Source organism: Sinocyclocheilus anshuiensis, unplaced genomic scaffold (genome assembly GCF_001515605.1).
Source record: "Sinocyclocheilus anshuiensis isolate Anshui unplaced genomic scaffold, SAMN03320099.WGS_v1.1 scaffold50, whole genome shotgun sequence".
Taxonomy (NCBI): domain Eukaryota; kingdom Metazoa; phylum Chordata; class Actinopteri; order Cypriniformes; family Cyprinidae; genus Sinocyclocheilus; species Sinocyclocheilus anshuiensis.
In genome coordinates this window covers 2,592,049-2,613,629 of record NW_015542382.1, presented here as the reverse complement: position 1 = coordinate 2,613,629, position 21,581 = coordinate 2,592,049, and the positions used below count along the sequence as shown (strand labels likewise).

General features: G+C 35.2%; 3 protein-coding genes across 8 annotated transcripts in view; 2 read left to right on the top strand and 1 right to left on the bottom strand.

The window, feature by feature from the left end:
• Nucleotides 1–874: 874 nt before the first annotated feature.
• Nucleotides 875–5,090, top strand: LOC107692644 (phosphomannomutase 2-like). Its single transcript, XM_016491804.1, has 8 exons — nucleotides 875–1,041; nucleotides 3,074–3,185; nucleotides 3,287–3,363; nucleotides 3,471–3,562; nucleotides 3,976–4,075; nucleotides 4,257–4,332; nucleotides 4,641–4,756; nucleotides 4,894–5,090. The coding sequence occupies exons 1-8, from the start codon at nucleotides 967–969 to the stop codon at nucleotides 5,020–5,022; spliced, it is 777 nt and encodes a 258-aa protein (XP_016347290.1). The 5' UTR covers nucleotides 875–966; the 3' UTR covers nucleotides 5,023–5,090.
• A 958-nt stretch (nucleotides 5,091–6,048) lies between these two features.
• Nucleotides 6,049–11,847, bottom strand: LOC107692723 (uncharacterized protein C7orf26 homolog). Of its 5 annotated transcripts, none has more exons than XM_016491890.1 (8): nucleotides 11,747–11,847; nucleotides 10,064–10,280; nucleotides 9,624–9,845; nucleotides 8,780–8,945; nucleotides 8,231–8,532; nucleotides 7,941–8,142; nucleotides 7,580–7,619; nucleotides 6,049–6,647 (listed from the first exon to the last, which is right to left on the bottom strand). In XM_016491890.1, exons 2-8 carry the CDS (start codon nucleotides 10,259–10,261, stop codon nucleotides 6,350–6,352), a joined length of 1,428 nt encoding a protein of 475 aa, XP_016347376.1. In that variant the 5' UTR covers nucleotides 10,262–10,280; nucleotides 11,747–11,847; the 3' UTR covers nucleotides 6,049–6,349. The 5 variants fall into 5 exon arrangements, with proteins under 5 accessions (XP_016347376.1, XP_016347379.1, XP_016347377.1 ...); XM_016491893.1 differs by having other exon boundaries at nucleotides 10,064–10,266; nucleotides 11,747–11,765; XM_016491891.1 differs by lacking the exon at nucleotides 11,747–11,847 and adding an exon at nucleotides 10,851–10,978.
• Nucleotides 11,848–13,843: 1,996 nt separating this feature from the next.
• rgs11 (regulator of G protein signaling 11) overlaps nucleotides 13,844–21,581 on the top strand; it is a 17,643-nt gene continuing 9,905 nt past the window's right edge. Inside the window, exons 1-8 of one of the 2 annotated variants that reach the window (XM_016491802.1) lie at nucleotides 13,844–13,973; nucleotides 14,658–14,754; nucleotides 17,399–17,449; nucleotides 18,829–18,935; nucleotides 19,047–19,098; nucleotides 19,252–19,310; nucleotides 19,419–19,495; nucleotides 20,570–20,651. In XM_016491802.1, the coding sequence (XP_016347288.1) occupies nucleotides 13,911–13,973; nucleotides 14,658–14,754; nucleotides 17,399–17,449; nucleotides 18,829–18,935; nucleotides 19,047–19,098; nucleotides 19,252–19,310; nucleotides 19,419–19,495; nucleotides 20,570–20,651 (588 nt within the window). In that variant the 5' untranslated portion in view covers nucleotides 13,844–13,910. Of the gene's footprint in view, nucleotides 13,974–14,657; nucleotides 14,755–15,400; nucleotides 15,531–16,214; nucleotides 16,312–17,398; nucleotides 17,450–18,828; nucleotides 18,936–19,046; nucleotides 19,099–19,251; nucleotides 19,311–19,418; nucleotides 19,496–20,569; nucleotides 20,652–21,581 lie in introns of those variants that run through there. The other variant, XM_016491800.1, reaches the window with a different exon arrangement.

Here is a 21,581-nt window from a genome sequence, read left to right as displayed (position 1 = left end):
ACACACACACACACACACACACACACACACACACACACACACACACACTGAGTGTGGAAATATTTTCCCTCATGGTATTAGATGACAATACCATGGTCTGCCCTACTCATATATCATGACATTTAAACTGTATACAACACAGAACTTCAAAGAGTACTATGGTATTATCATAGTTCATGGTACAAAACATAGTAGTTCCTTTGACAGACTCGAGATCTCTTTAAAACAGATTAAATAACGAATTAAATGAAATATTTTACAATTCTTGTTAATGAAGGTAAACATTAATAGAGACGGTATATGAAGTTAAATCACACACGCTAACAGTTCAGTTATTTAGTTAGCAAGCGTTCAGCTAACTTGACCTCACTAATGCTCGTCGTCAATAAAACGAGTTTACTCACAGGCTAAAATACAGACCGAATAAAAATGCACTAACATACGTGTCTTTCTTTCGAATTAATATTTATGAGAAATCCGTAACTCACTCTTCACAGCTCCCTCTCTCTTGGCGCTCGTGTCTCTAGTTTGGAGTTTGAACTTGCAGCAGTTTTGTTGTCGTTGGTTGAGATGCCGCTACTTCGTATATGTGAGGAAATGAGCGCTGGCTCGCTCAACAACACAACAGCGCCACCTGTGTGGATGGGCGGAATAGATTCACTCATTCTAATTCTATATACCGCTTTCAGCGAAATTTGAATTGGTCGCACTTACACTAGCTAAAAATACTATGTACATCTATGCTGGAAAATCCAACTTAATCTTCTTGTTTATTGAACTGGTGCGTAAAATGAATAACACACAAGCACTAGTGTTGTTGAGCACGTGGAGGTCGTTCACGCTGACGCGTAACTCACGCGCTCCAATACTCTTCCGACAACACGGAAGATGTGACTCTTATGCTGGAGGATTGACACAAACTTCACACGGATCGTACAGTGATTTACTAAATTTGCAAATTTTACAATGGCCAGTTCTAGCGCGGACCCGACAACACTGTGCCTGTTTGATGTGGACGGGACTTTAACAGCAGCTCGCCAGGTGAGAGAATTAAAGCGGAAGGCGTTAGCTAGTCTTGTTAATATACAGTAGGAGATATGAATCAGGGCGGTAATGACTATTGATGCATAATAATTATTTGTGAGTTAACAACTGCCTTTAAAATCAAAACTGAGGCGTAAATGTATGAAACTGAATGATGATCTGTATAAGCATCTTGTGATCTGATTGCAGTAATCTGACTGTGTTTTTTATAAAGTCACATATGTGTTTCTAAAAATGTGTTTTTATAAAGTCAAATATGTATTTTAAATATAGTTTTGGGGTGATAATACAAAACAATCTAGTCTTCTTTGTTGGCACATCCTAAATGACAGTCATGGCTGTCTATTAAAGATAACTTTCATTCTCCATACTATTTTAGACCGCTTGTGAGGTGAAGATTGATTTTATGTATAAACACTGTAAGTCAAATATAGTTATGAACTGACCTTAAATTAAACAGATCCTGGTGAATAACACATTTTACAGTGCAAGAACATTTAAAGCGGTAGTTTGCTACCATTTTGACTCCAGGGGCCCCGTTGTCCACAACAATATTCAAAGGCCCAATGACTTTTCTGGATTTAATGAAATTATATTTAAAAAAATATTTTATCAAATGATTTCTGCCTGATATTGATGGTATAACTAAAACATGTATATTTATCATTATAAAATGCACTAGGATTTATGACATTTCTAGAAATTAAAAAAAAAAAACACACGTAAAAAATTTGACTACCTCATATATGCAGTTTTTCCAAGATGGTGAAAACATATGAATAATTTTAATAAGTCAATTAAAATGACAAATGAATGGCTTATTTTATTGCTTGTTGAAGTCATGTTGATGCCCCCTTGGAAGTGCTGAGACCCCCTGATTTAAATGACATGAAATAAAACAGTGCTTCTCAAAGTGTGGTACTCAGAGGAATCACTAAATTAAATATAAATTAATGTTAAAACACAATACATTTCAATTTAATCTCTTTTTTACATTTAAGTACAGTATACAGTTTTTATTTAACTTTTAGGTAATTTTAATTTAATAATTTAAGTTTTTAATTTACCTGTATGTAAGCACAGTGCAGTGTTAATGTTCAAACTGTATATTTACAATGTTAAAGTGGCTGACAACAACAAATATTCTTATTAGGAATAAAACTGCCTTGTTTTTGAACTGTGCAGAGCTGTATCTGAATAGTTAGGCCTACTACGCTACTGTATTTTAATGTTGGCCATTATGGTGGTACTTGGAGAGCCAAATATTTTCTGAAGTGGTACTTGGCATAAGAAGTTTGAGAACCACAAAAATAAAAGATTGTAAGGTTGCATATCAAGGCAGAAGAATAAGTATTTCTGTTTCAAAAGTTGATGTATGGAAGATTGTGATTAGTTGTGACACTTTTCACTTCCAGTGAATATTTTCTCAGGGGTACATTTACTTTTTGAAAGTCAATTTCACTATAGACAAACATTAAATCATTGCTACAGAACAGCTATTTAATTTCAATAGATAAGGGGGGGAAAAAACTGTAACACACACTTGGACCAGGGTTGCCAGGTTTTCACAACAAAACCCGCTCAATTGCTACTCAAAACTAGCCCAATCACGTTTCGAGGGGGAACCCCTGGTAAAAATCGCATTCTGGTGGGGTAAAATTCACGTTTTTGGTGGGGTTCCCCTGGTAAAATGCACATTTTAGGGTCTAAATATCACATTATTGGGGTCGCTTAAACCCGCCGACATGAAAAACAACCCGCAGCAACAGTGTTAAAGTAGCCTAATTCCACGGGAAAACCGCAGACTTGGCAACACTGACTTGGACCCTACAGCAGGGGTGTCGTTACCCAAAATTTAACTTGTAAAATAATTATGAAGAACAAAGCAATTCATGAAACCTCACATAATGGAAAAGGTAAAAAAAGAAAATCAATATATTTGCATATTACATATGTAAAGAAGAACTGGCATTTTATTATTTTGTGTTTGGAGTAAAGTAGTTACCCCTGTGTATGTTTTTGTCTTTAGAAAGCAACTCCTAACATGCATCAGTTCTTGAATGATCTCAGACAGCGAGTGAGAGTCGGGGTGGTCGGAGGATCAGACCTGGACAAAATTAAAGAACAGTTGGGTGATGATGGTGTGTAGAACAATTGCAAAACTCTGTTTAAATACATGCACGAAACATTCAGTGTATTTATAGTGTTCATGAGTACTTAAAATCTTTTATATCCTTTACAGTTATTAATAGAGTGGATTTTGTGTTTGCTGAGAACGGTTTGGTAGCATACAGGTTTGGGCAGCTGCATTCTGTGCAGGTAATTTTAATTCTCGGTTTACTATTAAATGAGATCACAAACTTGTTTAGCAAATTATATTTGTTGCTTTTCTATTTCAATATTTTTTTTCTTTTTTTTTTAATCAGAATATTCAGGCATACTTGGGAGAGGAGGTTTTACAGGATTTTATCAATTTCTGCCTCAATTACCTTTCAAAGATAAAACTGCCCAAGAAAAGGTGAGGATATCACAACATGACATCTGTAGTTGCTTGCGGAAAACATATTTTTATTGCTTTACTTTAAAGTTGGTCAATATTGATTGTGAATATTATAGTTTATTTTAAATTTCATTTAGAAAATATTTTTATTTATTGATTATTGATAATAAGAAGAAATGTTTCTTGATCAGCAAATCAGTATATTAGAATGATTTCTAAAGGATCATGTGACACTGAAGACTGGTGAAAATTCAGCTTTGATATCACAGGAATAAATTACATTTTAAAATTGTAATAACATTTTACAGCATTTCTGTTTTTGCTATATTTTTGATCAAATAAAATCTTACTGTCCCCAAACTTTATGTATATATAAACACCATCTTTTTTCTTGCAACCATAATACTTATGGTATTTTTACTTCATCTCAGAGGCACATTTATTGAATTCCGTAATGGAATGCTGAATGTCTCTCCAATTGGTCGAAGCTGCAGCCAAGAAGAAAGAATTGAATTCTTTGAACTTGATAAGGTCATTTTTTGTATTCATCAATACTAACACAAACTAAAAAAAACATGTACATCCATGCTTGAAAATCCATGCAATTATTTATATATTATATATGAATAGTTTTTCCTATATATCAAAAATCACTCGTCTTTTGAAAGAATGTCATTAAAGGTTGAGTGACTTTTTTAATGTTCTTATGCAGAAGGAGAAAATCAGAGAAAAGTTTGTCTCTGTTTTAAAGGAAGAGTTTGCTGGGAAAGGACTAGCTTTCTCCATTGGTTTGTAACAATTTAAGTACTGTAGATATGGTTGTATAGCCAATAATATGTCTCTGTAGTGTACAGGTGCATCTCAATAAATTAGAATGTTGTGGAAAAGTTCATTTATTTCAGTAATTCAACTCAAATTGTGAAACTCGTGTATTAAATAAATTCAGTGCACACAGACTGAAGTAGTTTAAGTCTTTGGTTCTTTTAATTGTGATGATTTTGGCTCACATTTAACAAAAACCCACCAATTCACTATCTCAACACCTGTATATATAAATTCTATACATCATAATATGTATGTTTATTTTTTCCTGCAGGTGGGCAGATCAGCTTTGATGTGTTTCCAGTGGGTTGGGATAAGCGATACTGTCTGGGAATTGTAGAGAAAGACTCATATCAGCGCATCCATTTCTTTGGAGACAAAACTATGCCTGTGAGCTCAAAAATGGACTACTACAATCTTGACTAGTAGTAGCATTTGTGTATTCATGCATACATGTGCTGCTGCATAAATGTCTCAGACTTGATGGAATTAAGCAGTTTTGTGATTTTTTTTTTTTTTACAAACAGGGCGGAAACGATTATGAAATCTTTGTAGACCCCAGAACAATTGGTCATGAGGTCAAGTCTCCTGAGGACACACAGAGGATCTGCAAGGAGCTCTTCTTCAGCTCTGCCATCCAGAATGAAGTACAGTAGAAGAATGCAATGTCCATGAACTGTGAAATTATGAATAGAAATCTCACTTGACATGTCCAAGCCATTATTGTCTTTGTGTACTTCAATGATTGTACCTCATGACAGGTACTAGATAAACCTGTACATACAGTGTTCATTTTCTATGTAATCTGATATTATTTACAGGTTTAAGGAACTGACTGGTGTTAGCGTCACTGTCTGAACTTCTGTGCCTTTAATCATGTCAGTACTGGAAATATACACTATAAACTCTTTATTTTATTATTAAACACTTTGGTCCAAATGTAAAGACAGATATTCAGTTATGACAGGATGGATTTCATCAAATGTTACTGTACATGTTGTGTTATGTTTTTTTAAATCAGGAGCAGAAGTGATTAATAAGAACAGGTGTAGGCTGGACTTAACTAAAATTAATGGTGAAGGTACTACAATTTAGGTCTAATTTTCATAAGTAGGATTTAAAAATACATCAAGACAAAGGGCTTTATTAACTTCGAATTGATCTATTTTTGTTCAAATTAAACTAATTTAATAGTTAATTCCCTGACAACAACCAATAGTTTTTGCTTGGCAGAGTTAATCTACATGCTGAAGTCAAATAAGTGAATGCAAATGCTGTATAATAAACCGGAAATATATTGATTGGATATGATATTGCTGCACTGTGCCAGTTTATGTATAGTTAACACATATAAGTTCAAAACTGTAAGAACGAGTACTGTATATATTCTGAGCTAAACGCATAAAGGTGTAAAAACAGAGGTTCTTATTTTTATTAGCAACACATTTGAAAAAATAAAATTGCAATTCTCAATGTTCGTAATAACCTACTCGCATTCATTTTAGATTGATGAATAAAAGTATAAACTAAACTGATATTTTCTGTTGTTTTTTGTTACTAATTGCTTTTTGAAACCAAAAATGAACATTTTCACTTGGAAAATATTACATATTTTAAGAATTTTAAGTATAAAAAGTGTTCGATTTGCTACTTAAACTGTCCATTAAATAACCACAAATGTCGATTTTCCAAAAATATATTTCATGGTTTGTACAATATTATTGTTTAAAAGGTATGAATGCATTTTTACCTGAAATAACACTTAATCTGTACAAGCGCTTTTTAAAGTCCATATCAAACCTAAAATGATACAATGCATATCCCAATTTATGATACACAAGACCATATAACCTGACCAAGCCAAACATATGACTACAAGTTCAAACCAAAAGTTTTGAAGATCATCTAATATAAAATATAACAAAAACAGTTTGTTCTCATCCCAAGAGGAAGCAGTGTAGTCCAAAAGTCCTGTATTGCTGGTTAACGAATGGACCGGTATGGAAAGGCCACGGCAGCAGGATGGAAGGCGTGTGGAGAGAGAGAAGCGTGTGCGGCGTGGGCTGTTAGCGCGCGATGTGGGGACAACGCTGGGTGTGTGGGGTGCGGTGACAGTACAGGGTGCGGGCTGTGTGGGGAGGGGAGGGCGGACTGGTGCAGGCTGTGGGGAGAAAGAGCAGAGGGTCGACCCGGGTGGATGTGTGGGTACATGTTGGGCTGGAAGGGTCCGCTGTGAGGTGGAGGCTGCACTACTGGACCGGACATCACAAGCTGTAACAGACTGCAACACAAAACAGACTGTTACTACACAATGCTCACAAATGACCAAAAACTGTAGAAAGTGATTGACTGATGTGGGTTTCTGAATGGTTGATGGGATGTCGATACGTACAGATATATATCATCTACAGTATCGTACATAAATTATATATATTAGGGATGGTAAGAATCACCGTTTCACATCGGTAGGCATATGACGGTATCAAATTTTCACGTTCATGCTTTTATCACGGTATACGGTATTATCATGATATTGGAATTTAGTTGCAAAAAAGTGTTGTCATAATACAGTATAACAGGTTTAATAACTTTTTTCTTATAACAAAAAGAACTGGAAATTTAAATACAATAAAGCAATTCCCAAAAAGTGTATAAAGTAAAAATTTTCACAGATTAAAGTACAAAAGAATTATAAAGACCAATAGGTAACACTTTACAATGAGATCTCATTAGTTAACCTTAATGCACTAACAACGTTCAGATCAAAGCGTAAACGACGTAAACAGCGTATCCGCGTACGGTGCTGCTGACACAGAACAGCATATGTTGTTAGTGCATTAAGGTTAACTAATGAGTTGTTTACTAATACTAATACGTTGTTTACGTATGTGAAATGGCTCTCCAAAATGGCACCAGCGGAGGAGACGAATTGTTGAATAAAGTCGTTATTTTTGTTTTCTTTGCGCGTGTTAGGATCCTTGCTGTCTATGGGAAGGTCAGAGAGCTCTCGGAATTCATCAAAAATATCTTAATTTGTGTTCAGAAGATAAACGAAGGTCTTACGGGTTTGGAACGACATGAGGGTGAGTAATTAGTGACAATTTTCATTTTTGGGTGAACTATTCCTTTAAAATGGTCACAGATCATTCAATATTATTTTAATATTAAAATCTGCATGATCAGGTTTCACGTTTCATGTGATCATTGACTTACTTGTTGTGGGGAAGTCTGGAGCACAAAGTCCGTAGGTCCTCTGAGGGATAAAAGACATGAAAGGAAATGACATCACTGAAATGCTGCTCTATGAACTGCTCTCAGTTCAAAACCCAATCAGGGTTAAGGCTAGAAGGGATACAGCAAAAACTACTGGGCATACGCACATCAATATAGAGTCATTTTTCTCACACTACAACAATAATTACTGTGTTTGCATTATTGTAAGGGGTAGGTGTAGATATTAACAAAACACAATCTAATAGGTAGAAACTTGAATTTATTGTTAGCTTCTGGTTTTTGTTGTATCCCTTCTAGCCACAACCCCCAAACAGGCCATCATGAAGCAAGCATCACTTACCTCTGGCACACAGAAGAGCTCCTGTTGCCATGGCGACCTGAAGAGCTTGCGCCAGCCTATCCAGTGCCAGCTGGACATGATTGGCAGCAGGGAAGGGCGTGAGCTTCTCGCACAGACAGCTGAATTCCTCTACCAGCGTGGCAACAGACTCCACAGGAAGCACAGCTAGCCGACCTATCAAATTCTGTTCTGTCAGGTGGACCTGCAGGAGTTAAAATAAAAACACATTATATATTCTAATATTGAATGGAATCCTTAAAAGCCTCACAAAGTTGCAAGAAATACAACACCTGCAGCATGAGAAAGACTTGAAGAACACTCAGGTGCAGTTTAGAGTACAGCTCTTCATATGCTGTCCCTTTTTCACTTTCTCCATGGCCATTGGTCAAAGCTGACTTGCGGCCTCTCTGATAGGCTAACGGAGCTTTCACACACCACCGGAGCAGACCCAAAAGAGGCGTGATCTCAAGGCAGCCTAATGGCAGGCTGGAATTGAGGGGTGTGTTGATGAAGGTGAGGAGCAGTAGTCTGGGATCTTCTGTGATCCAACCAACCAGCATCTCCAAGAGTGCAGGGGGCGGAGTCAACTCATCTACAAGCAGCAATATCAAACATATTATGTATAACTTTTTTTTTTAGCTTATATTATAAAATGTTTATATAAAATTGTGTCATATTTTATATTAAGACATTTCTATTAAAACATTACACTTTAATATTATAATAACAATATTGTATACATTCAATATTTTAAAATACGCACTATATAATTAATCAAGTAGACTGATATTTATTAATTTTTTTGTGACAAGTTGTTGTGACAAAAAGAAAACTAGTACCTGAGGAGAAATCATAGAGAGCCGTTACTGCAGTGATAAGCTGACAGCAAAAGCGAGGACTGGCTGAACAGATGTTTTGCAGGGTAGAGATGGCACATGGCACCAGTGTGCAGTAATCATCCATCAGCACCTGAGCCAAACGCACGCACCATGCAGAGTGTGTGCGCTACACACACACACACACACACACACACAAAAATGTTTCCAAAAGCTGTCAGATTTAACCCATTTTAGCTTATTAATTAAGACTAATAAATCTTTTTTGTTTTGCATAAAAAGCATATATTAATGACAGTATAACAAATACTACCATGATGTAAAAATACAATACGCAATTTAAAGTATTGAGAAATGTTTGCATTACTGTAATGAAAATTTACGGGGTTAACATGTTCTTGAACAGTGTTGTTATTGTTAATTAAATCTACTGCTATTTAAAAACATTAACTCAAATAAAGCTAAAAAACTTTCTGAAAAATTTTAAATGTTGCCTGTAATTTAAGTACTAAAACTGAAACCAAAATGAAAAAAAACTAAACAGAAACATTTTAAAAAGCACAAAAATACTAAAACTAAACTAAAAAAAATACTGAAAATATAAAAACAAAAGCTAATTATTAAAAATGTAAATTGTTAAAATAATAAAATTAAAAAACATTAAAATAAATACTTTAATAGTACTAAACAATACTAACACTGTTCTTGATCGTTTTTGTGAAACTCACAATAAGCATTCTGATCCAGTTATCTATTAAATTCAGTTAGCATGCTCTAGTCTACAGAAAAAATAAATTACCAGGCAATTATGACATAAAATGAAAGTAAACGCATTAATATCACACACCTGTAGCCAGGTGGCTGCACACTCTAGTATTGGCACCCGACACATGGCTATAGCCATTGAAACTAGCTTCCCAAGCATGGCCATGCAGCTCTCATCAGCCTTGTTGCCTTGAAGACTGAAGAGTGTGGAGAAAATGATCTGTCGGATTGCATCTTTGCTCTGTTCCTGGAAGTAACTGCACATGATCTCCAGCAGTTGCAATTCTTGAACGCAGCTCATCCTCTAGGCCAAATACAACACATAGGTCAAATCAGCATGACTTCTGAAGCATCATGTGACACTGAAGACTGGAGTAATGATGCTGAAAATTCAGCTTTGCAGGAATTAATTACATTTTTAAATATATTACAGTAGAAAACAACTTCAAACAATGAAATGGTATTTACCACCACACAGATTTTTCTTTTAGTCAAACCAGATTGCATACTCCTGTTCCTCACCTTAGGCTGGATGTTCCTGTCTTTAGGGACGTGAAAGATGAACTCCTCCACCAGCTCCACCGTGCTCTTCTCTAGTCCAGGCGTGGGGCCGGTGGAGCTCTGCAGAGCGCTGCCCAGTGAGATGTCCAGATGATACAGAACCTCTTTAGCCGCGCTCAGCGGATCACGCCTCAGCAATGCATGCCGGATATCACTCATCTCTGCTGTGGAGGAGAAACTACAACATCAAATACAAGCAAATGAGAAATATGAAAGACATTAATCAGACATTAACATAAAAAGAACCTAAATATATCATTATATGTGTTATTTCTGGACATGCATCATGGTAATACCTTGTCATTTTGGATTTGCATCACGGTAATACTAGGTTTTTTGAACATGCATTATGGCAATACCACAGATTCTGAAAATTTACCATGTTTTTGAGATAATACTAGAGTAAACCATGGTATATTTTTCTTTCCTAGCGTGTATCCCGTGGTCTCACTGTACAATATTGTGCTATCACTGTACTGATACCGCAATATTTTGCAATATAAGGCGTGTCATATCCAAAACAGTGAAAATAACTAATTGGATTGTATTAAAATACTACTTATCGAATTATGAGTGGGTTAATCGAAAGCTGTCAATCAGTACACACAAATAAGCAACAAAACGCGATTATTCTCTATGGTGACAGTGGCAGTTTACACAGCGCGATTGCTGCATCGCCGGTTTCTTTAAATGTTAAATGTTTCCACGGTTCACAATACATACATATTTATACTTACAACACCCTTACCTGAGTTGATAATTAGACTCGTTACATTAGCTTCTCTCAATCTGCAAATGTATATCGTACATAATTGACAAAGTTGCTCATCAGAAAATAACTACGGAATCCCGTAAAGGACAATGTAGACTCGCTTGCGTGAAGAAAAGCGCGGCTGATCAGCGCCTCCTGCGTACTGGAGATACTGTACTGTACGGTGCATTCAAACTGGACTAATAAGCGTTTTCAGAACAAATGATTCTTGCTTGTATATTTTTTATTTATCTAATTCAATGACATTCAGACATTTTAATTGTGATTCTTGAGTCCACACAACCTCCATTTTAAAGCCATGATATATATGAAAATGAACTAAAAATCGAACTCAAATAATATTTAGTTACCTCCTGATGCAGTTAATTTAGTATTACTATTATAGTTTTTACTAATATTTAGAGTTTGTTTTTATTTTTATATTTTCTATGTTCAGTTTCATTTTAGCTAAACTTTTGTAATTTTTTTTTGTGTGTGTGTGTGTGTGTGTGTGTGTGTGTGTGTGTATTTGTATAATGTCATGGGTAACTTATGTATTACAACATGAAGGTGGTTTATGAGGACACTTTCGGTGTCCCCGTAGGTAATTCAAAAGGTTTATAAATCATACACAGGGCAGTAGCCAGAGTTTTAAAATTACCGAGGTCCCAAATTCATTATTAATTATATGCCTAATATATGATGAAAACGGCTTCGTTAATATTGTTTCTTGTCCCCTCACATTGACAGTTATGAAACATTACATGAATCACGTCAATTCAAAATGGCGAAATTAGACAAGTTTATTAGTTTGCATTCCTCATTATATTTGTCAGTCGTTTAACATTTCTATCGTAAAACAGCTTTCAGATATGAAATGTTTGGCTACTTACATCTTATCCCGCACTAGCCGCTAACTGAAGCGTCGCGTTGAAATTCACTTTATGCGGCTTCTGTGAACAAAGCCCGCCTACTTTGATTTGATTGGTCATCTCAAATATTTGTTGACGTTGACGAGCGGTGACTGTTGAGGCAGCTCAGACGAGGAGGCTTAAATTTAATCTTGGTGCTGTGCAATATCTTTGCAGCAAGAAGATAATGATCTTTAAAAAAGCATCATATGACCCCTTTAATATATTAGGAAATTATCTCACAAAGTCGACTCGGAAAAATACCGAGGTCCGGACCTCGGCGACCTCATAGCTGGCTACGGGTACGGGCATGATCATACAGAATCATTTTTATTTTTGAAAATCTAAAAATGCACAACGTTTTCTGTAAGGAGTAGGTTTAGGTTTAAATACCGTTTGTACAGTATAAACATCATTACGCCTATGGAGAGTCCCCCCCCCTGCCATAAACCATAAAAACCAACGTGTGTGTGTGTGTTTAACTGCATCTGTAATATTTATGTCCCTGTAGATTATTTCTTTTAAGTGGATTTAAATAAATTGTTAAAATGTGTTTTAATTAATCTTTTTTTTTTGTCTTTTTATTAGGCTAGTTTTTTTAAACGGCTATATCGTTATTAGTTTTGGTTATTTTAGTGCATCAAGTTAAACTAAATGAAAATGAGAAATATATATTGTATTTTTTATTTCAATAGCTGAAAAAAATACAAAAGTTCTTATGCATTTAATTTTATTTACATTTACATTACATTTAGTCATTTAGCAGAAGCTGTTATCCAAAGCGACTTACAAATGAGGACAATATATATATATATATATATATATATAGGGTATTAGGGCTGTCATCGTTAAAGCAAAATTACTGACGCACGATTTCTATTCTAACCATTTAGCCCAATTTTGCTTCTCTGCTTGCGGTCAGATCATTTTAAGCCGTTAAACTCCGGGAAAGTTTTCAGGCCAATGATCCAGTAAGCGAATGCATTCAAACAATCCGTCCAAAACAGCTCTAATATAAAGGAAACCAGGCTGATTACATCAGAGACTGCAGAGAGAACAGAGACTCGCGTTGCGTTTTCAGTGAATTATTCATTCCAGTGTTTGGCTTTTAAACACGAGCTGCTCTGCCGGACACCGGCCCTCCAGGACCGAGTTTGGGCACCCCTGGTTTAACTGATTCGTAGTTTCAAAAAGCTAGTGTTAAGTTTTATATATATTTAAATATAAATTATATAATACAATTATATTATAATTATATAATATAAATCTATATATTTAAGATAACGTTTATTTTACTTCAAACAAGTCTAATAACCTTGTAAGCACTTTCTAATAAGTCTAATAAGCCCAATGAGCACCTTTACATTTAATTTATAATATAAATATAATATAATAATTGATCCACTTCAAATGTTGACTACTATATATACATTTTAGCCCTCACACGTTGTGCTGTGTGAAGTACAGACTGAACGGAATGTCAACACATCTCACTGCTGTATGGCCAGATGAGACGCAAACTACGGTTTCTCGACTGGATAACCAGTCTCTCTAGTAAAGTTTTGATGGATGAAGACTGCAATCAATTTCCCCCCCTCTGGTCTACGCATCCCTACCTCTTCTGAATTATTTTTTATCTCCGGTGGGGTTAAGATAACGTTTATTTTACTTCAAACAAGTCTAATAACCTTGTAAGCACTTTCTAATAAGTCTAATAAGCCCAATGAGCACCTTTACATTTAATTTATAATATAAATATAATATAATAATTGATCCACTTCAAATGTTGACTACTATATATACATTTTATATAGTCAACATTTGAAGTGGATCAAAAAAGTTCATCAAAGTTGTCCTAAGACAAGAACGCATTCCGGTTTTAGGTTTTAGGACAACTTTGATGAAAGGTTTTGATCCACTTCAAATGTTGACTAGTGTATATTATGTCAAGGTCTACAATTAACGATTTGAATCAGTCAACACTGGGAGGCGCTATTTTATACCTAATTATGAGTATTTTGTAGTCGGATATAGCGCCACCCCATCGTCTCTCTGACGGGACAGCAGCCTCTCCAGCATCAGTGTGAGGCGAGCATCATCCAGCTCTCTTTAACTTCACATCCAGAACACACGAGCAGCTGTCAACATGACCATCAACACACTCAGTCAGGATGGAGTGCAGCGACAGCAAATGCCCTGTTTGACTAAGGTAAGTCCCTAAAATCGATTTTCATTTAGCTCTAACAATCATAAATCTGCTGTAGAACAGATACTGTCATTTTTGCAAACCAGCCAGAGTTTAATAATCCTGCAGTTGTTGCCTGTAAAACACAGTATAGGAACTTCTCCTCGCATTATTGAAAATGTGTTAAAGACTAAACTAAAGTTTCTGTACTGTAAAGGTTCTGAATTTGCATAGTTGTGTTTGCATTTTCTTAGGCTACTTATATAACTGATTTATATAACTGGAGTTCTTAAAAAATAAATAATCCAACAAATCATCCCACTCTTCCTGTTAAGCTTTTTGTATTGATGCTTTTGCTGTTTTGTAACATTAAATCACCTTATTAATTTATAAAATTTTATATAATGAGAATGTATGAATTGTTATAATTTTGAACTTAATAAATGTAATATTTATTTAGGGGTGCATCCTGTTCTTTTTTTTTAAATCACTTTATTGTGAATAGCCTGAATAGTTGGCAAATAACAGTCTTTTTTTATTCAAGATTAAGGTTTTTATTTGTTTATAGAGGAACTTGTACCTTTTTATATTATTTGTCTTTATGCTATTCACAATTTGAATCACATTTTAGCTTCTGTGCAGTTCACAAAATAGTTGTGATAAATGAATATCTAAAAGTACTAATATTTCACATGTGCCCACATACAGATGGAGCGCATGATCATATCCATGCAGGACCCTGATATGGGCATCAAGTTGCGCAACCAGCGTCTCCTTATTACGGTCATACCACATGCAATGACTGGTGAGTGTCTCTCTCTCTCTCTCTCTCTCTCTCTTTCTCTCTATGACTGCAGCAAACTTCAAGCTTCACTCACTCTCTCTTGATAATCCCAAATGGACACGACTGTTCCTTGTATTTTCCAGCCTCTGACATGTTATGGCACGATTAGAGCGACAGCTGAGGCACGACTAGAATAGTTTCCCACTATTACTGTGGAAATAGTCTGCATTTAACAGCAAAGTATCCATGCGTATCTCAGAAAGTCTTGAGTGCGTATGAGGACAGTAAATCAATAGAAGCTTGCGCAGTGAAATTAGACTCCTGTGTGTGCTTTCAGTCTCTGTGCTCATTTTTCTTGCTATTAATTAGTCTAACAGTGCATGTTTTGCGCCTGCACTTGTCTCTCAGAGGACACCGGGCTATGTGTGAATGAACAAATTACTTTCTTCAGGAAATTAAAGATAAATACAAGTCAAAGTCACTTAAAGTAATAGTTCACCCAAAAATGAAAATTTGCTGAAAATGTACATTATGTCAAGGTCTACAATTAACGATTTGAATCAGTCAACACTGGGAGGCGCTATTTTATACCTAATTATGAGTATTTTGTAGTCGGATATAGCGCCACCCCATCGTCTCTCTGACGGGACAGCAGCCTCTCCAGCATCAGTGTGAGGCGAGCATCATCCAGCTCTCTTTAACTTCACATCCAGAACACACGAGCAGCTGTCAACATGACCATCAACACACTCAGTCAGGATGGAGTGCAGCGACAGCAAATGCCCTGTTTGACTAAGGTAAGTCCCTAAAATCGATTTTCATTTAGCTCTAACAATCATAAATCTGCTGTAGAACAGATACTGTCATTTTTGCAAACCAGCCAGAGTTTAATAATCCTGCAGTTGTTGCCTGTAAAACACAGTATAGGAACTTCTCCTCGCATTATTGAAAATGTGTTAAAGACTAAACTAAAGTTTCTGTACTGTAAAGGTTCTGAATTTGCATAGTTGTGTTTGCATTTTCTTAGGCTACTTATATAACTGATTTATATAACTGGAGTTCTTAAAAAATAAATAATCCAACAAATCATCCCACTCTTCCTGTTAAGCTTTTTGTATTGATGCTTTTGCTGTTTTGTAACATTAAATCACCTTATTAATTTATAAAATTTTATATAATGAGAATGTATGAATTGTTATAATTTTGAACTTAATAAATGTAATATTTATTTAGGGGTGCATCCTGTTCTTTTTTTTTAAATCACTTTATTGTGAATAGCCTGAATAGTTGGCAAATAACAGTCTTTTTTTATTCAAGATTAAGGTTTTTATTTGTTTATAGAGGAACTTGTACCTTTTTATATTATTTGTCTTTATGCTATTCACAATTTGAATCACATTTTAGCTTCTGTGCAGTTCACAAAATAGTTGTGATAAATGAATATCTAAAAGTACTAATATTTCACATGTGCCCACATACAGATGGAGCGCATGATCATATCCATGCAGGACCCTGATATGGGCATCAAGTTGCGCAACCAGCGTCTCCTTATTACGGTCATACCACATGCAATGACTGGTGAGTGTCTCTCTCTCTCTCTCTCTCTCTCTCTTTCTCTCTATGACTGCAGCAAACTTCAAGCTTCACTCACTCTCTCTTGATAATCCCAAATGGACACGACTGTTCCTTGTATTTTCCAGCCTCTGACATGTTATGGCACGATTAGAGCGACAGCTGAGGCACGACTAGAATAGTTTCCCACTATTACTGTGGAAATAGTCTGCATTTAACAGCAAAGTATCCATGCGTATCTCAGAAAGTCTTGAGTGCGTATGAGGACAGTAAATCAATAGAAGCTTGCGCAGTGAAATTAGACTCCTGTGTGTGCTTTCAGTCTCTGTGCTCATTTTTCTTGCTATTAATTAGTCTAACAGTGCATGTTTTGCGCCTGCACTTGTCTCTCAGAGGACACCGGGCTATGTGTGAATGAACAAATTACTTTCTTCAGGAAATTAAAGATAAATACAAGTCAAAGTCACTTAAAGTAATAGTTCACCCAAAAATGAAAATTTGCTGAAAATGTACACACCCTCAGGCCATCAAAAATGTAGATGAGTTTGTTTCTTCATCAAAACAAATTTGGAGAAATTTCGCATTACTTCACTTGCTCACCAATAGATCCTCTGCAGTGAATGGGTGCCGTCAGAATGAGAGTCCAAACAGCTCATAAAAACACCACAATAATACATAACTAATCCACTCAACTCCAGTCCATCAATGAACATCTTGTGCAGCAAAAACCTGTGTGTTTGTGATAAACAAATTCACCATTAAGACATTTTAACTTCAGATCATTGCTTCCAGGTAAAATAAGTTGTCTCGTCTGAAACTGGAGAGAAATATGCATATATCAGGCACTGCTTACAAGCAAAAACAGTCCAAAACAGTTTAAACACAAATATGTTGGTGGATTTTGATGTGAGAGGACAATAGGAGATAGACTTTTTCACTGGAGGAAGCATAATTATAGATTATGAACTCATATTTTGGCCAGTAGTGATGCTGTTTGAACTCTCATTCTATGGCACCCATTCACTGCAGAAGATACATTCTTTTGTCTGACACTGTGCTTATGTTGACAGTAATATTCTTTGATTTCATACAGGTGTAGACATTGTTGAATGGCTGATTAAGAAGTTTTCTATCTCTGATGAAGGTAGGACATTAATATAACCTATAAATATATTTTGATTCTTTGTCTTTGATACATAACATTGGAATTGCACTTGATTGCAACAATGATGATAATTGCTATTTATAGTAAAAGAACAAAGAAGTTGTTATCTTTATTAAACTAAAGTGTCAGCAACTTTTGCATGGACAAGCACAATTCATATTTACTTCAGAAAATGTAACAAGCTATTATTTTACTGTGTGCATAAAAGTAATACATTTAAAATGAATTTTAAAAAGTGCTCATAAACTGCCTTGTAGCTCCAACATGATTTCAGATTTACTGTGTGCATGTCAGAGCCTGTGTGTGTAATAATTTCCATGCTATCTGCTGTGGTGTATTTCTTGGAGTTTTCCAGTCATCTGTGTATGGTTTATAGAAAGTGTTCTCCAGAGATAACATTATTCTCCATGTGCCATCCTGAGGGACTTCAAAACATACACACGCGCACACACGACCACGGGGAGCTAAATTGCATATGAAAGTTGCTTTAAATTAAAGTCAGATTTTATGTAATGTAAGATGAGTTGTGTGCAAGATTTTTAATAATAAATGCACAAATGTCACACTCTCAGAGAACAGGCTGCATGGTTCAGAAAAGCCCTAATAAACAAGTAATGCTGCACACAGCTGTGGCTGGAATAAACAAGACTCCAGAGAGTTTGACAGATCTGTGCACTGCAATGAGGGAACACCTTGTGTAGGCAACCACTAGATGAAATGTATGTATTCTCAAATCATTTACTACTATTTTAGTTAAAGGGAAATGAAAACATGAAAATTCTGACATTATTTACTCACCCTCATGTCCTTCCAAACCCGTATGAGGTTCTTTCTTTTGCTGAACACAACAGAAGATATTTTAAAGAATGTTGGTAACCAAACTGTTGACGGTACCCACTGACTTCCATAGTATGGAAAAAAAATACTATGGAAGTCAATGGCTATACCTTCAACTGTTTGGTTACCAACATTCTTCAAAATATCTTCTTTTGTGCTCAACATAACATAAATAAAACAAAGATTATTTGATGTATGTTGCATGATGTATGAAAATACTATTTCAGTCTTTCTAAATCCAAATTTCATGTTTAACTCAATGTGTTACTTGCCAATTTTTTGTAATTATTTGTAAATAAATTTACTAGCAAATTCTGAGTAAAAATTATTTTCAAGAACAATTCTAAACCAATTTGTATGTAAATCCTTGGTTTTATTTTTAGAATTATTTACTTGATTTATAATTATTTATATTTTTATCTATTTTTTTATTTTTTTTGTACTTGTGTGGGTGTATATTACGCATATGATTTTTTTTTTTTATCTCTATTTATTTGATCTTTTTTCTCATCTTTATTTAGAGGCATTGCACGTTGGACAACTCTTTGTAAAGTATGGATACATTTACCCTTTAAAAGAGCCAAGAAACCTTATTCTGAAAGCTGACGATTCACCATATCGCTTTCAGGTATTTATATATGCACACACAATATTTACATAAAATCCCATGCCATATCAGCAGTTTCTAAATTCCCATTTTCAAAATCAGCACATCTGAATTAATCTCTCTCTTCATCAGACGCCGTATTACTGGATGTCGACACGCTGGCCTACTTCAGAACTAGACTATGGTGAGATCTAACTTCCCATGGTTCAAAACAAAAAAGGATTTACCAAATGTTGTGCCAAACCAAAATACATTTGCTTCAATACAAAAGGAGATATTTCACTGCAGGTTCAGAGGGTAAATATATTATACATGGATTTACTTATATGTGTTTTAGCAATCCACTTGGCCAAGAAGAATATCCGAAAACAAGGAGAACTAATTGAGTATGAAAAGGTATGTAGGTCAAATGCCAGCCACACCATAGAGAAACAAGACTGTACAATGTAGACACGAAGCCATGAAGCCATCTGTTATTCATTTCTCAATCTCTGGCTTTGTTAGGAGTGCTATAATGCTTTACATAAACGTATCAACCACACCTGGGACTTTGTTGTGATGCAGGCAAGAGAGCAGCTCAGGTAACTATCCTTTTCCATTACTAAACGTGCACACACACACACACTTAATGCTCCCTTCGGCCTATTACATTTAGCCCTCTATTGCCTACATTATAAAAGTAGCATATAAAAATGATCAGAAAAGCATTTTCTAGCAAAAAAACAAAAAGAAAAGGACAAAATCACTCAAATCTAAATTACATTTTTGAGTAATTATAAATCATATAAAACATTTGTAAATCGTTTTAAATCAAGTAAATGCTGAAAATACCACCAATAGGTACAACCATGTAAATAAATAATTTTTTTCTAAATATTTAAATATTTGGAGTTAAAAGTGTCTATACATTTTCATTGATGTTAGAATACTAAAACTGGTTTAAACAACAAAAAACAAATGCACGTTTTTTTTTTTTTTTACAATTGACTCAACATAAGCATAATATATTTTTTTTTACTTTAGCCACTTCAAATCTTGGCAAAACAAATTGGCCCCGAGCTTTACTTTTATTAATTTTTATTATAGTTAACTGAAATAAACCACTACTAAATGCTAAAATAAAAGTTAACTGAAACAAAATAAAATATAAAAAACTGAAATGTATTTTATTTCAGTTAGTTGCCCGTGCATAATTTTCACTCATTTTCACTTTACCTTTATGTACTAAAAAAATAAAACATAAAACAGAAATACAATTAATACAAACTCTATACACATATTAAAAAAATAAGCTAATTAAATGACAAAAACCAAAAGAAAATTACCAAGACTTTAATTTAAATTAAGAAGAAAATGGAAAATATAATTTATAATACAACAACAAAAATGGCATGAAAACCGCAAAATTCTCTGTAGTGGCTGCATCATCCACTGTTGCACTATACTCCTTTACAATTTAAGCTATTCTTCACAGCATACAAATAATTTATATAGCTCTAAATGTTTTAAACTCAAGTTTTATGCACTACTAAATATTAATCATATTTTTTGATGGTTGAAAAAAATCAATATAAAATATTTTTCTGATGGTTGTTGTCTAGAGTTTCTTTACGTCTGTGCATTGGCCTTATTATGTTCATTTTCTCGTGTTTAAGGGCATCAAAACAGCGTCGAAAAGCAGATCGTATCGTGCTGGAGTGTCAGGAACAAGCTTACTGGCTAGTGAACAGACCTCCTGTAAGTCTCGAACACTATAAACCCACAACAACGCTAACAAAAAATACCATGGCAATACTTACACCATGGTATTCTTTGAAGTATATTGGAGTACCATCAGGGTTGCCGTCTTTGTTTGTTCATGAATTAAATAAATAGAAAAGTAACATACTGTGTATCACCTTTCAGAAATGTGATATAGAAAATCAAAGCATGTCAAATGCATTAGTCAGTGTATGATGCTTAAGCAGCCACAGCATCTGTGCCCATCTGGCACGTGCCTTCATATCTGTATGCAGCTTCTGCTTATGAAATATTCAGCCAGTCAGTTAAAAGCATCGCAAAGCAGAGGAAAAAGGGGGAAGGGGACAGAGCGAGAGGAGAACAGGAGAAAGGGAGGGCAGATTCTGGCAGAAGAAAAGGAGAAATAGAGTGGAACACATTGGTGCCTTTAAAGCACACTCACACATGAGTGCAAAGGATATATATGGATTGCTTAACATGAGCTTAAGTGTCTTGATGGATGAAATAATAGTATAGTGAACCGGAAGGACTCTGTGTGTGTGTGTGTGTGTGTGTGTGTGTGCTGGTATATCTAATGGTTCCATCTTTTGGCTGAGCGCTTAAGAGGATATTCTATTACTAAGTGACTATGTGTGTTTTAGTGTATGTGTGGCTGTGTGTGTGTGAGACTGACCACTAGTATACAGTGTGTGTCTGTGTGTGTGTGTGTGTGTGTGAGTGTGTGTGTGTGTGTGTGTGTGTGTGAGTGTGTGTGTGTGTGTGTGTGTGTGTGTGTTTGTTATGTCACTCCTGCACTCCTGCAAAAGGCCATTTTAATGAGGAATCCAGCTGATGATTTAATCTGGGGTGGATTTAGAGACCATTTCATTCCTATATTGTCACTGTGTGTGTGTGTGTGTGTGTGTGTGTGTGTGTGTGTGTGTGTGT